Consider the following 15,256-nt stretch of genomic DNA (forward strand, 5'->3'; position numbering starts at 1 on the left):
TTCGCTCCTTTTTTGATTTACGGTTATTGCTCTCGGGTGAACGGAACGTAACTAGTGAATCTCGATTACTCGGAAAATTCTCCGTGTGACTCGCAACAGTCGCAACGCAACTTGGACTTCTTAATTGTAGGTGCGATGTCGAGCGCCGACCATGCTCGTCATCGTAACTTCCACTTTTGTCAATGTACATGTAAAAATAGGAGACATAGGACTATAATAATTGAATTTGTATTTCCTGCGGCTCCTTTACCGCAGTCAAAGCGCAGAGGTTAAATTGTTAATTAAAAAAAAACATCGATCTGTATACAATTTGGCGTGGCTGGTGGAGCGGAACAAAGGGTACGGTGTGCACGCTCATTACGGCTTTGTTATTTGTTTCATCGCTTTTGTGCGGCGGATAATTGTGCAATTTTGTGCCGACGCTACTTGTGTGTGTGATTGTACTGCATGCGGGAAATAAGAAAGAAAGAAAGCGTGTAAAAGTAATGTAGAGATGAATGCGGAGCGCGTTTCATTATGACGACACGAGAGTATGATATCTGTAGTATACCTACCTACATAGTATAGTACCTAGTACCTACCTAGATTATAAGTTACCATTTTTCATGAACTCATTGGTCATATTCTCATCTACTGATCTACGAGTGTTTCATACTAATTGACCTAATTGATAATTACACGCAAATAAAAATATTTTAAGCATACTATGTGTAAGTAGGTACAGTCTCGGCTTCAAGTCTCGGTCAGAGAGCAGATATTGGCAGGGATATTGCCAAAATAGATATAAGATATTCGAACCATAAAGTTTAGTTAGTTTTCAGTACACACCCAGGGTATTAGGGTACGGTCACGGTGCATATTCAGCACAATCGTACTAAATCTTCGGGCGCCGCTGTCATAAAAAATGCATGCGTGACGAAGTGCGGGCGCGCCTCCCCCGTCCATCAACAGATGGCGCTGGCCGATTCAAAACTGTGAAATCAGTATTCTGCGGAACGAACGGAACCCACTAGATTGATTTCGTCTGAAAAAAACCCCCGGCGAGTTTAGTACATTTACATACATTATAGCGGTTTCGGTGAACCCGAATACATACATACATTATCGGGTGCCGGCCGCTAACCTATTTGTTTTACGCACTGACTAGATTAATCTAACAGCCCAGTTTATGTTTTTGCTTTCATAAGGGAAGGCTTAATTAAAATTAATTAAATATAGGCATTCGGTACAAAAACGATTAAATACCTTGGTATTTAGGGTCAATGACTATCACGTTACTAGACCTAGGCTAGGATTGGCCACTTTGGTGAGCTGATTATTTTTCGATGTGTACTATCCTACCCACTGTTTGCCTAAAAAGTTATCCCAGTTTAACTTAGGCGTTAATCCAGGGTAATCTTATTACGTACTAAATTTAATGTAAAGCCGATCAGTTCTTTTTACGGGTAAGAGTAACAAACAAACATCTATATTACTAAAAAACATTCACATTTATAATGTTAGTAGGATTTTAACAACTTCCATAATATATATATATATATAATTATATATATATTTTAAAAAATATATTAAAATTTAATAACTTTCATAATATTGAATACAATAGTATAGGCTTTTCATATACATACATATAGAATAGTATATGAAAGGCCTATCCAATGGGACACTACGCCCACGGTCTCCCACTTCGTTCGTAATATCATTAGGTATGTATCCCGATATCCATTCCAAGGTTGCAAATATTTGCATTTACCGAACTGAATTTTAAAAGCGATGACCTCATCAGCATTCATAATGCTCCCCGCCGACGCTGGCTGTATCGCCGCCATATTTGAGAATCTTGTCAAGGGATGAAAATGTAAAATTTTAAGAGGGTGAAAAATGGGGCGCTAATGGCTTAGGCGCCCAGTTATGAGCTCTTAAACAAAGATAACTTCTAGTGGGGACCTGGTCTCTCTCAGCTCTAAATGTACTGTTTAATGGCGCAATGTATTGTTTTAGTCACATTCGATCTCCAACAAAATTTTGGAGTACATATATTTATTTAAATGCATCTTTGAAACTTTTTATGACGCTCGATTTCTGGTGTGAAATGTACATTGCGCCAAAACAATACATTGCGCCATTATTTAACCATCTAGATTCTAGAACATTTTGTGAAATACTAACCTTTCACATGAATAGTCGCATAAACAATAAGATGAATCCATTTGAACCTCCCAGATCTATCCCATTGTGTAACTATCAATGAAAAAACAAATATAAATACCATTGTTACTATTATAACAATCCCTTCATTCTGTTTTCTTACTTCATTTATCAAAGAATCCTTTGATGTAGTGAGCTATTTCCATACGAGACTTCTCTTTATACAAGTCACTTCATATAATTCTGACCTTTTCCCTGTTTTAGAAGTATGAATATTTACACAGCTGCATTACGCCGGGGCGGCGCGATCGATCCTACGCTGGAATTCTAACTAGCTCTGTCTTCTACCTATCTTACTTCAGTAGATATAGCATAGCACAGGATTTTTTGCAAATTTCTAAAAGTCTTATTGAGAAAATCAAGCCCTTTCATTTGATACCCCACACGGCATAGTTGGAAAATATTTTTTCGATTATCACATTATGTCCTGTAGAGGGCGGCGCTATGTACATTTTAATGTAACTTCACATAGCCTATAATCATCACGCTATTAATACGCTTCTAACGATACCTCATACATCAAAATCTATCAAGCCGTTTAGGCTACAGGAGGGAACAAAGAAACAGACAAACATACATACATACATACATACAATCGAAAAACATTACCCTCCTCCTTCGGCAGTCGGGTAATAATAGTAATTCTGACCGATTCTAATAGTATTTCGAGAATATAAAGCACGGCTCAATTGACTATCGAGATAATAAAATTCGGTAAAACGAACCATCGGTAAAAAGGTCGTCGAGTAACCAAGCAATCAGGGAAACAAGTATTCGCTATATTAATCTATCGGTAAACCGTCATTTTGGAAACGAATTTCTAGAAATAGGGTTTCGAAATTGCGTAGGGAACCCATAACAAAAGTTGTTTATCATGACCCCTGAGTCCAACCCCTTTGGGTTTACTATATCACTTTTGCAACATCCTGTATATGTCAGCGGTGCCATTTATCTCCAATTACAGCACTCACCGGAAAATATCACGACAAGCAGTTATAAACCAGCATATTGTACTTACCGAGATTCAAAGTTGGGACAAAGAGTAACTATTCACAACGCACACAATGAACCCTTAATAGTAAACAAAGCCGACTTACAGATGATTAATGGACGCAGAATAGTTTATTTGCTTTTCGAGCCCGAAAACCGCCTTTCAGGAGTCGTTAACTAAGTTTAGAGTTTACGTGTTGTTCGAGTCTAGGGTGTGTGGGCCGACCGACGCGTCATTTTAAACAATTAAAAAGAAAGTTTGCCTCCAACTGCCGGGGTTAAGTTCTGTTGTCTTTGTTATTACAGACAATGTTGGATTCAAAGAGTTGAAACTTAATCGTTGTGATTCCACGCAGTAGTTCGCCAAAGCTAATATTTTACTGAACTCTAATGAAAATGGTTCCCTGGAAATAAGAGCGGAATAATGAAGCGCTAGAAAATTTAATAATGAATGAGTAAAAGGTTAAGTGGAAAATTATTAGCTACAGGCGAGAGGAGAAAAAATGCCACTAATAACAATATGTTACAACAAAGTGTCTCGGGAACTGCGCGGCGACATAAACACGGTTTACGGCGGCGCGTCGCTCAGCTACAAGCGACAACATATTTTCCCCGCACAAAAGCGCACGCCTCACAATTTCTTCCGTCCATTATAACGGCGAGTTTATCTTAAAAATATAGTGCACCTTCTAAAATGACAGTAACTCTGAGGCAGCGGCTATTTACTGTGGCAGGCGCGCCGTGACCGCCGTATTGTGGCGCAGACCTCGTAAAACAGCCTTTATTGAGTCTTCGAGTCAATAAAAATATCATTTTAAAAAGGTACATTTTCCTTTGAACTCGTCCACTCCTGTTATTAGATGTCGGACAAGCTTTTTTGCTCGAGTTGTATCAGTTATGCTTGTTTTCGGAGCACGTCGTCCGTCTAGGAAGATACTCGAGTGAAAGGGAGCTCCTTTGTCCAGACTCAGTTTTAATAATTCTGTGGATGGCCATCGGGGCCAGATGGGGAGTAACAAAAGGTCTTTGATTTATGAAAGTGGCCGCAGCATTGAGAGGCTGCGCGGGATGACTTGTTCCCGCTCCCTTCATTGTCGGAGTAGTGAGAGCCGACATTATGGTGGTAAAACCTCGTAAGACTTGGATTTCAACCGCAATTCGCCGTGAAGCCACATTTAACGCTACGAGTAAGCTAAGCCGACTCTTGAAAGCATTTCCAGGAGATATCATATTTATTTCAGTTCTCTGCTAGTGAAATTAAACGACTCTATAGTACCCAAGCACTTCACAGCTAGACAACTTACGCAAATACCTTCTCCATTTGTTTAAGTGAGTTGTTGAGCGCTAAGTGGCAACTTTGAAGTCGTGTAAATTCAGATACATTCTGACCAGCTTCTGAACTTGCCTCTTATTAATTATATTTTCTTTAGAAATTATTTTGAGGTAATAAATTTTGAAAGGGAAAGTTTGTTATTGTATTCTCTATCATAATGGGTTTTGAAATTTAAATACACGTATATTTTGTATAGTAAAGTACCCATTCCGTTAAAGTATGTTTTAGAACACAAATTAAAAGTGTTCAATTGAGTTTCAAACTTGGTAACACCACAACGAAAATGATATTGTAATTTGCAATATCGATATACTTACCTAGGAATAAAATAAAGAACAACAAACCGATCACTGTCCGAAGACGGTTCTCTTGGCACGTTACTTACAAACATCAAAACTTTTTACTCACACCCCTCAGTATGCTCTTGTTTTTCTGGAAAGTTCGTCTACAAATCTTCGGATCCACTACCGATTCTTTATTTCGCGGCTGTAATAGAATGGCTGCCACTCGGAGTACGCCGGGCCATCAATAGCCCCTGAGATCTGTCGAGGGTACTGCTGCCCTATTCTGTATAAAGCAGCGGTTCAAAAAGTGAATCATTTCGATAGCAAACTGACAACAGGTTCTGGAATCGCGCAGCAATACACTGTGAATTCACTACCGCTTCGGAGTAGAGAAGGTGAGCGGAATTGGAGCAGTGTTGGCTGTGATCCATCCACAGCACTGTGTAATCCCACACTTACGGTCTACGCCACGTCTCTACTTGTGATCTGGGTTCCTACTATATGTGTGTCAGATAAATAGTGAGAAGACTTACATCGCAAAAAGCATACGAGCAATCTTTGTATCACAATTTTTCTACCTTAAAATAAATCTATATTAAAATTAATAGAGTTGATGGTCATAGTATTTTTTTTCGTGTGGTAATTATTTTCACATAGGTATAGCGTACGCGTACAAAATCGACATCCAATAACAAAATTAACACTATGTATATTATTTATCCTCACAGGGGTATAAATATACTTAGGCGAGTTTACGACATGTCAATTTCTTTAAGTGCGCACTTGAGACACAGGGGTCGTGAGGAGAGGGGCAGGCGGGGGGTATGCGGCTAGTGAAGCAACAGTTAGCGACAATTTTAAACCGACTTAAAATGGGAGCAGTTCCTATGTTTTTTGATTTAGGTACTTCAGAGGTAATCAGTAATCGAGTGCTGAGGTTCTCGGGAGGTTTCAGATTCGATTGCTTAGACGTTAATCTTTGATTTCTTCAAATTGTAAGCCCCCCGCTACAGTTATTGGTTGTTTTTTGTATTGTTCTGCCGAATCCTACCGCATAACTACCTTAGTTCTCTGGTGAATTACTTCGACGAATAACTTGTACGAGTAGGTCGACGCAGATTGAAAAGATTTCACTATTCGCGCAATAACCCTTTCCCGAGCAAAAAACGAGTAATTCAAAGAAAAAAAAGTACAATGTAAATATTAATTCAAACGACACTCTCAAAAGACCTTTCACAATGAGGAAATAATTAAAAGTCCTGCTCTGTTTCTCAAAACAAAAAAGTGAGCTGCAACATCTTTCCAAGTCATTAAGATTGAAAAATAAACAGACTATTCATAAACTTCTGTTATTCTTCACGGGAACTGGACTCGTAGTGGAGTGGACCTACCATGACTTTGTTCAGACGAATCAATTCGCACTCGTACCCTGAGTCTCCCGGTACAGTGCTCCAAGGAACAAGAGCCAGTGCCACGAAATCTACTACAATATACGGCATTCACGGCATATTTGTTCCGATATTACGAAGGGTGTCTCCGGAGCCAATATAAATACCTGCCACGTTATTCGGGCCATAATTGTCATAATAGTACAAACAATGAATAGTGTTATAATATAATAGATGGCCAGGGATAAAATCTGGTCTTGGACTGTATTGCGGTTTGTGTTTATATTGATATTGATGGGGTTGGAAAGATCTGAATTATTGTGAAATGGGTTAAACACCGTGTTTAGTTTTGTCCAAATACCTACCTACTCCCCGTCATTCATTTTCTTCCTATAAATAAATGTGTTCTATGTAGGTATATTTTACAACAGTAGGTATAAATGATAAAATTCAAATTTCAGCTTGTAAAAGTTAAACTAACTGACAACAGACACTTGTAATTTTTTTTACAAAACAATTTGCGCAAAATAAAAAATATGAAGATACTTTTTACTTTAATATAACTTTGTGCGGAGTAAGTCGTAGAGACTAATTTATATTTTAGGTACTAAAAGGTGTACATTGGAAATGTAGCGCGATCAAGTTTTATATTGGAAAAGTTTTAATGTTTCTCCGTACCTTACGAACCATTAAAATAAATTAAATAGGAATTACCAACTTTACTTTGTTCGATCACATGTATAGCATAACTGAATCCCAAATAAAAATATAACATTAGGTATTGGAATCCAGTCTGGTTTTAATATAGGTAGGTACTTAGCAGCTATTACTAAAGCTGGCTTGCACCAAATAGGTATTAAACGCATAGGAATTGCTAAGCGACTTCTATACTATGAAATGTAGGTAATAATATTGTTTGTCCTACTTACTGAGATGAGATTAGTACCTACCTACCTAATTATCATAAGAACAACGCAAATGACGTGGTCCATCAGCGGGCAACCGGCTTAATTAAATTAGTGACGGTTCACGCACACACATGTATGTGTGCCATTTCGAGTTTCTTTTGACAAAACAAGAAGAAAGAAAACTATTTATGACCCGACTACGGCGAAGCAAAAAGGAGGAATATGATTTTTACAACTAGAAAAACCAACTATAAGTACAATCTAATATGAAACGTATAAAGTAGACATTTGTTGACAAAAAATATATACTTATTAACTTAAAAAAATTATTAAAAACCGACTTCAAAAAACCACTAAAAAGTAAGAAATAATGGTTTTTTGAAGTCGGTTTTTTTATTTTTTCGGACGGTCGAATGGCGTAGTGGTTAGTGGCCCTGACTGCTATGCCGAAGGTCCCGGGTTCGATTCCCGGCTGGGGCAGATATTTGTTTGAAGACAGATATTTGTACTCGGGTCTTGGGTGTTGATATTTATATTTAGTATCTATCTATCTATGTATTTGTGTAGATATATCAGCTGTCCGACACCCATAACACAGGTTCTGCCTAGCTTGGGGTCGGATGGCCGTGTGTGAGATGTCCCCACATATTTATTTATTTATATTTATATTTATTTATTTTATTTTATTCTTTTTAGTTTATTTTCAATCAAAAGTAAGATGCAAATGATACCAATAAGTCCTACTAGTCAATACGAATCATTCAAGCCTAAACACGAGGTAGTTGCTATATACCGTTGAGGAGTTCCCTTAACTGCCTTCCGTTTCCATCATCAGATTAGCTCAAGGTCACCATCATATTTTTTTGTTATAAGAAGTATGTTTATGTTCTACATTTCATTAGAATCGGTTAACAGGTGCCGAAAATGGAAATTCATACCCTGTTTTTACCCCTTTACCCAACCTTGGGGGTGGAATAAAATTCTGAAAAAAATGGGACCACCCCTGAGCTCAACCCAATGCAACAAAAAAAGAATTTTCAAAATCGGTCCATAAATGGCGGAGTAATCGGTGAACATACATAAAAAAAAACATACAGACGAATTGAGAACCTCCTCCTTTTTTCGAAGTCGGTTAAAAACAGTACAATAACCCTCAGTTCAGTATTCAACCCTTAATTTTTTACGGCTGAACCACCATTCAGCACTCAACCCTTCATTCTCTACGCGCTAACCAATGCTTAACCCTCAATCCGGCACTCATGTAACCCTCCTGTACAGGTGGAACTCCTCGCAGTACTCAACCCTCCAACTCTCACCTAAACCTGTTCCCCAGGTTGAACTACGCGCTAGCAGGACTAAGGCTGTATAGCAGTACAATTTAACCCTCACTTCAGTATTCAACCCTTCAATCCTCAATCCAACACTCAACCCTCCATTCTCTACTCTAACCTAACCTAACTCACACTACTCAACCCTCCAGCACTCATGTAACCCTCTAATTCCAGGTTGAACTACGCTTTGGCGGGGCTCCGGCCGTGGTGGTGGCACGGCTGCAACGTGGTGCTGCACGCCGCCTGCTGCTCCCTAGTGGCGCGTGCTTGCGTCACGGTGGCGCGGCTGCAGCGCCCCTTCGCTGCGTTGGCCGCGCTGCTGTTTGCGGTCCACCCTGTACATACTGAGGCGGTACGTGCAACTGAATCTTTTTTGTTCTAATTTGGTTGTGGTGATAGCAGCAGCAGTCTCGAAGGAAAGAATACGCTAGATGATTGCCGATCTTTGATAGGAGATGGTATCCAAAGAAAAAGAAGTATATTCAGCCTTCCACACAAATAATGTTGTCAGGGAGAAACGTTTTTTGTGCACAAATTAAGAATCTATACCTACATAAATCTAAAGGCCTGTTCAAGTTGCAGAGTGTCGCAGAATTATGGCTACCAGTAATGGTAAACTTCGGTCCCACCAATGCCATATTTACGTATTAACGCTACCCACGACGGCTGGGGATGACTCTGTGGATTGAATAGGCCTTAACTTTTCTCGGACGATTTGGAGTCTGATAGAATCTGACATAATCCAGATATTTGATTCTGCGGATACTTGCCTGATTTTAGGTCATGTGCTGAACGTAAGGAATATGCGTATACCTACTAATGCTATGTAGGTACTCAGGGTAGAATCTAGACCAGATGTGCATGTTTCCTCACGATGTTACTGTCGGCAACAAAATGCTTTGGTATCTACATAAATTCCAAAGAACTCATTAGTTCACGAAGTGCCTTGAGATCGAACTACCCACTTCTGCCTGGATACTTGAGAAGTCAGTTATATTTAGAATGTGATTGATAGTTATAGGTGGTAATTTTGATGCCCTACATTTTATTGAAGAAAAATTTATTTATCAACTTATAACAAAAAATGAAATATTACTTTGCCCCTTTTAGGTACCATACATAACATAATACATACGAAGGTGCACGCAAAGTAAAAGCCTAAACCAATCACACGAGCACTTCGTGCAAAACTAAACATCCTTTTGGCATAAAAGCAGTGTTCGATGCAATTACTGTCATACGTACTGGCGCATTGATAACGAGCGCGTCCGCCCGGACAAGGCAGTATTTGCGGAAAAAGCTATGAATATTCCGCAAAATGGGTACAGTGGTTATAGTGTGGTAGTTTTATTGTTTATTTTATTAAATTTATACTATATTTTATTAAATTGATAGGTTTTTTTATCCTTAAGACCTGTCCTATTCGTTTTGATTCACATGTAATTTCATTACCTTGGAACACACAGTTGTGTCATACTCTTTGAGCACACAATCTTTATGCAGCTTTTTTTTCTGATACTGACAGATTTTGGATAGATAAGTGATGCTGTTAAGGATTGTAGATTGTTAATGTGGTGAAGGTGAACTAACTTCTAAACCATAATGAAGGTCTAATCGGGCGATTGACTCAATCTCGCAGTTTATGCCTCAATGTGCCGCGGCCATAACTGTAATAATAATAATAACAATGCTTCCACTAAACCCCGCAGTTGCGGTAAAACATAGTAGGTACATTTGTATCTAAAACTAACAGCTAAACTGTGGAACCGCAGCATTGCACGCCCGAGTACGTAGGTACAGTCGCGCTGAAAGCGTTATTGTGTTTTATTTGAAAATAATTGTTTAATTGATTCAATTTGCCGGCAGGTGGCGGGGGTGGTCGGCCGCGCCGATGTACTGGCGTGTATATTCTATCTGTCGTCGCTGCTTGTGTACCACCGGTTAGTATGCTTTAGTTATTATTGGGATACTAATATACATTATGTAGCTGTATACATACAGACTGCAGTACCTGCAAGTACATTTTTATAAGTACATCTATAATCTTAAAAACAAGAAAAATAAAAACATCCATAGGTACCTATATTCAAATATTTGAACCCGAATCCTTGGATGGCTGAAGTCCCCTTAGATAACGTTTTTAACCGACTTCGTTTATGCCTATTGTAGGTACATTAAACTAACACTATCATATTTTTTTCTTGTCCCCGTAATCACACAACCAATGTTCCTAGACCCACGAGTGACAAGAAGTGCATGTGGCTGAGCATCGTGCTCGGGGCTCTCAGTATGCTGGCCAAGGAGACCGGGGTCACCATACTGCTGCTGAACCTCGCCTTCGACTTCTACCGATGCTGGCCCATGGTCCGGAGGTAAGACAAGATGTTACGCTTTTTACGCGATAAAGGGGGAAGGAAACAGAAAGAAAGGAAGCTTACGGAAACCGAAGTTTCGAACCGAATCTGTGCTAACTACGAGTTAATCTAGTTGCATTAAACGTAGGTAAGTGCCTAGTAAATGTAACCCTGCAGGGTGTCACGTATATAAAGAAAAAGTTTTGAGCAAAGCATACTGCTCAGATTTCAACCACCCACTTTACCACCTAACAATGCAGTTATTTGCATAAGGTACGGCAGGGGTCACGCTAAAATACCAGCGGAATCCAAATATTAAGCACCTTTGTCTATTTATTAAGCACTCGAGGCACTAGCGTGGGTCCGACAGGTCCTTGACAGTCTGTGTGGACAAAATGGCTTAGTTCAGACCATTTGTGCAGTTAAATCAAGCATTTTGCATTTTGTTTCAGCTCTCCACTTTGTACAATTGCCGTTTTATAGCTGTTTTACAGAATACCTACATATAATTATTATACGTTCCTATCTATATGATATCGTCAAATGTTTGTATTCGATAGTTGGGAGTTTAATGAATTAAAATATGACAAACAAATCTGAATAAAAAAATTGAAAAGTGTGCTGATGATAGATGTGTAAGTAAGTAACAAAAAATATATAACAAGAGTTTCATAATATATTTTATACGTTTTTCACTGCAATTGGATCTCGCTTTTAATTATCTCTGAATCCTGATTCCTCATTAGAGAATTTCCAGAGAAGTGGTGCTTCAGTATTTAAATTATGGATATTCTCTCAAATAAAATTTAATATCATTTAAATATTTCCAATACGATTTCCTATTTAACACGTCATCACTTTACCCGCCTTCCTCATTCAGCCATAAAGTGAGACACTTTCAATAATTAAAACCGAAACCATAATTATATAATAACTAATAAGTCAGAAAATTAATGACCATCATACCACGAGGGAAGCGAAAACTTTAAAGTCAAAGTCAAATTTTTTTATTTATTAGTATAAGGCTGTGGCCGCACAACTATATTTCACAATCCCAAACGCGTGGTTTTTTTCTCGCAATTCTGTAACATATTGAATATTATAGCTATATATACGAGTATCCGCACTGGCGCACGCGTATCGGTGGGTACAGGCGTCAGAATATAATTCGCGTGAATTAATATCACGCGGTGAAATAGCGCTGTGCGGGCACAGCCTTCCTATAAAAATGTATTAACAAAACTTGTTGAACGTTCAAATTCTCCCCACAGATCCCTCTGCCCCATGAAGTTCGAGCGAAAGCACTCAGGCCTCTCACTGCGCTCGCTCAAGGTGCTGGTGTCGCTCGCGCTGCTCGTCTGTCTGCGCCTGGCGCTGCTGCAGGGCTCGCTGCCCTCCTTCTCCGCGCAGGACAACCCGCCCGCCTTCCACCCGAGCTTCGTAGTCAGGTGAGAGCAGACGGTGATAGGTGGAAATTGATGCTTTTAACAGCATGCGGCATAATGGCCCACCTTAGAGGCTAAATAGATAGATATAACAGCATGCGGATTTCATTTCGCACGCGGGACGTCCGCCATTTTCTCGCATCTCGCGTGCATATTTGTAATTCGTATTCTGTCATACGTATGACCGCGTGCGGGGCAATCCCGCATGCGTGATGAATCCCACACGCTGTTAAAAACAGCGTTATGGTGTAAGAGTGGAAGATTTCCGGAACGAGTACTTAATTATTATTTTAACACGGTGTTTCATATTTTCCGTGAATAGTCTATTTTTAACTCTCTGAAAAAAGGACAAAGGTAAAAAGCTGAGTTGACCCCGTCATACGAACGTCATAACAAAAAACTTGTCACGGTTTTATTAAAATAAAAGTCCGCTTAACGTCACGGGAAATTACACGAATTACAAAGGAAACGCGTGTAATGAATCAAGCAACTAAAATTCCGAGGTAAAAGTCGGACGTTTCACAGTTTTGTCAAAGTTAATTAACTTCCCTTGTGCCTTACGTTTTAATTACCCTTCAATTCCACTGAAACATGTTAGAACAATTCGTGTTTCTAAACAGCCTTAGTTAATTACACCATAGCGCCCGCATTCCACCCCAAGCGTGGCGCGAACTGTGACCTTCACACAACCGTGACGCCACGCTATTCGTTTATGCAAATCAGCGCGGTTCCTGATTGGCTGACCGTAGTGTCGGCTCCGTTGCGTCATTGGTCTCTCAGCTTCCATGTGCCGCCTTATTCTTTCAGCCAGATCTTATTCTCTAAACATCTTCGATTATTACTTGCATTTCTCTTTATGAAAGATGTCTCCTCCAGATTGATGACATTCTGCTACCTGGCGGCGTTCAACTGGTGGCTCCTCCTCTGTCCGTGGACGCTGAGCCACGACTGGCAGATGGGTTCAGTACCGCTGGTGACGAGCGGCTGGGACCCCCGCAACCTGCTCACGTGCGCAGCCTTCGGAGCTCTCGTGCTGCTGTGCTACAGGTGTATTGCTGACTTGGACGTAAGTTATTATTTTATTTCTATGTCAGAATTTAACACAATACCTACTGTAAATTTAGGGAAGGATGGCTGGATACGACGGCTTCGTTTTTTAAGTGGCAACTTTATTGAGCATGGACTATGACATTATTGCCTATTATTCTTATCAAAGCTACTATTTTATAAATAATACATTTGAAAACTATAATAAACGTCCTTAAACATTCTGATATTATCACGAATTACATCCAAGAACGTTATAGAGCTATATTCTTCAAAACAACTCTTGTTTTTAGCTGCAGCGAAAAAATTTCCACATGCTCTATCGGACTAAACTCCACTTATCCCCTCCAGGTGCAGAGGCACACACCGGCCGTACTGGGGCTCCTGCTGCTCGTCATCCCCTTCGTGCCAGCCAGCAACCTGTTCGTGACCGTCGGCTTCGTCATCGCAGAACGAGTCCTATACATACCCAGGTACATAGAGACTCTACCCACTGTACACATCCACAACACCTAGGCTTGCTGCTCCAGATTACTCAGGAGCTAGGCTGGCTGAGCAGAAATCAAGGAGATGTACAAAGGTACCACTCGAGAGAGCCACGTACAGGAGCTTCACCCCCTCTCAGAATAGAATAGAATACCCAGGTACGGCACACTTTTAATCGGATTATCTCTGCTGATTCCATACAAAGGAAAAAGGTTGGTTTCCGCGACCGTTCGGCCGGACATCGTTACGATGTGGTTACGATTGAGTTTCCATACCATTAAGCAAAGATACCCTATCACCGGATTATGACATGGAAAATGCTCATTTTCTTTTTATCCGGTTACACTTGCAAGGGGGCTGTGGTGCGTACGGAACGCTAAATCGTTTTGATGTGCGCAAGTTCAGACTCATTATATATTCCGAGGCGGAATTACCAATTATGTTATGTTACTGAAAGTAATAAGATGGGGAATGGAAATGTTACGTAAAATCCATTTGGATTATTTCAACTAGCTCGTGCCTCGGGTGTTGCAATACTGTGAATAAAATTAATCACTTTAATTAATCGTTAAACCTCCAACGCATGGAAGCGCCCGAATGAGAATTATTTCACAAGTACGGCTGCAAAAATTTCATTCTGTAATCAATCCATCTCGCGCAAATGTTAAATTCTTTACAAGCCCTTTGTTCTTATCGTGAATGAATAAAAGTGAATATAAATAAACATTTTTAGCTATAGGATCGCTGGAGTAACGACATTGTAACTCTTTTTTTTACTAAGTATACAGGCAAATATAAAATTCGTGGAAATAGAAACATGCTTCATAAATTATATGCCTCTGAATAAACCTCATCAATTGTAATTGATCATTCATTCATTCTATTATTATCCTGCGTAATCTCGTAATACGAAGGGTTTCTCAGCAATTATCTAACAGTCTATAAAAATTAAAAGTTACCTATAACCTATAGTTTATTATATCGTAGTTAGTAGGTACTATAATTAAATCATTTAGTAATGTGTGTCTTTTTGTGAGAATTTTCCACGAATAAAAGATAAATACTTTTAATAAAATTATAATGTTGAATGGGGACAAAAAAAGCTTATATATAGACATTCTAAATGCTGGAGTCACTAATTGAAAATACTAAGGGTGTTTTTATCATGATGCGGATTTCATCAAGCATGCAGGATTGCACGCCATTTTCTCGCGTCTCGCGTGCGTGATCAAATAATAATAACTATGTATGTGGGGACATCTCACACACGGCCATCCGAACCGAAACTAGGCAGAGTCTGCAATATAGGTATCGGACAGCTGATATATCTACACAAATACATAAATAGATACATATTAATTATGAATATCACACAAATCTGCACGATATATAAAAACCCTGTCAGTAACGTATCAAATGCAGAGACATTGCAATTTTGGCTTACACCCTTAAAGCGGCCAATCTTTACCGACACCCCTCCTT

General features: G+C 39.4%; 1 protein-coding gene across 1 annotated transcript in view; it reads left to right on the forward strand.

Annotated features, from left to right (window-relative positions):
- The window catches only part of LOC105392990 (protein O-mannosyl-transferase TMTC1), a 102,006-nt gene that overhangs the window by 73,829 nt on the left and 12,921 nt on the right, over window positions 1-15,256 (forward strand). Inside the window, exons 3-8 of the mRNA XM_038112032.2 lie at window positions 8,617-8,794; window positions 10,309-10,382; window positions 10,677-10,814; window positions 12,068-12,244; window positions 13,118-13,307; window positions 13,640-13,761. Coding sequence (XP_037967960.2) covers window positions 8,617-8,794; window positions 10,309-10,382; window positions 10,677-10,814; window positions 12,068-12,244; window positions 13,118-13,307; window positions 13,640-13,761 — 879 coding nt within the window. The remainder of the gene's footprint in view (window positions 1-8,616; window positions 8,795-10,308; window positions 10,383-10,676; window positions 10,815-12,067; window positions 12,245-13,117; window positions 13,308-13,639; window positions 13,762-15,256) is intronic.

Source organism: Plutella xylostella, chromosome 13 (assembly GCF_932276165.1).
Source record: "Plutella xylostella chromosome 13, ilPluXylo3.1, whole genome shotgun sequence".
NCBI lineage: Eukaryota > Metazoa > Arthropoda > Insecta > Lepidoptera > Plutellidae > Plutella > Plutella xylostella.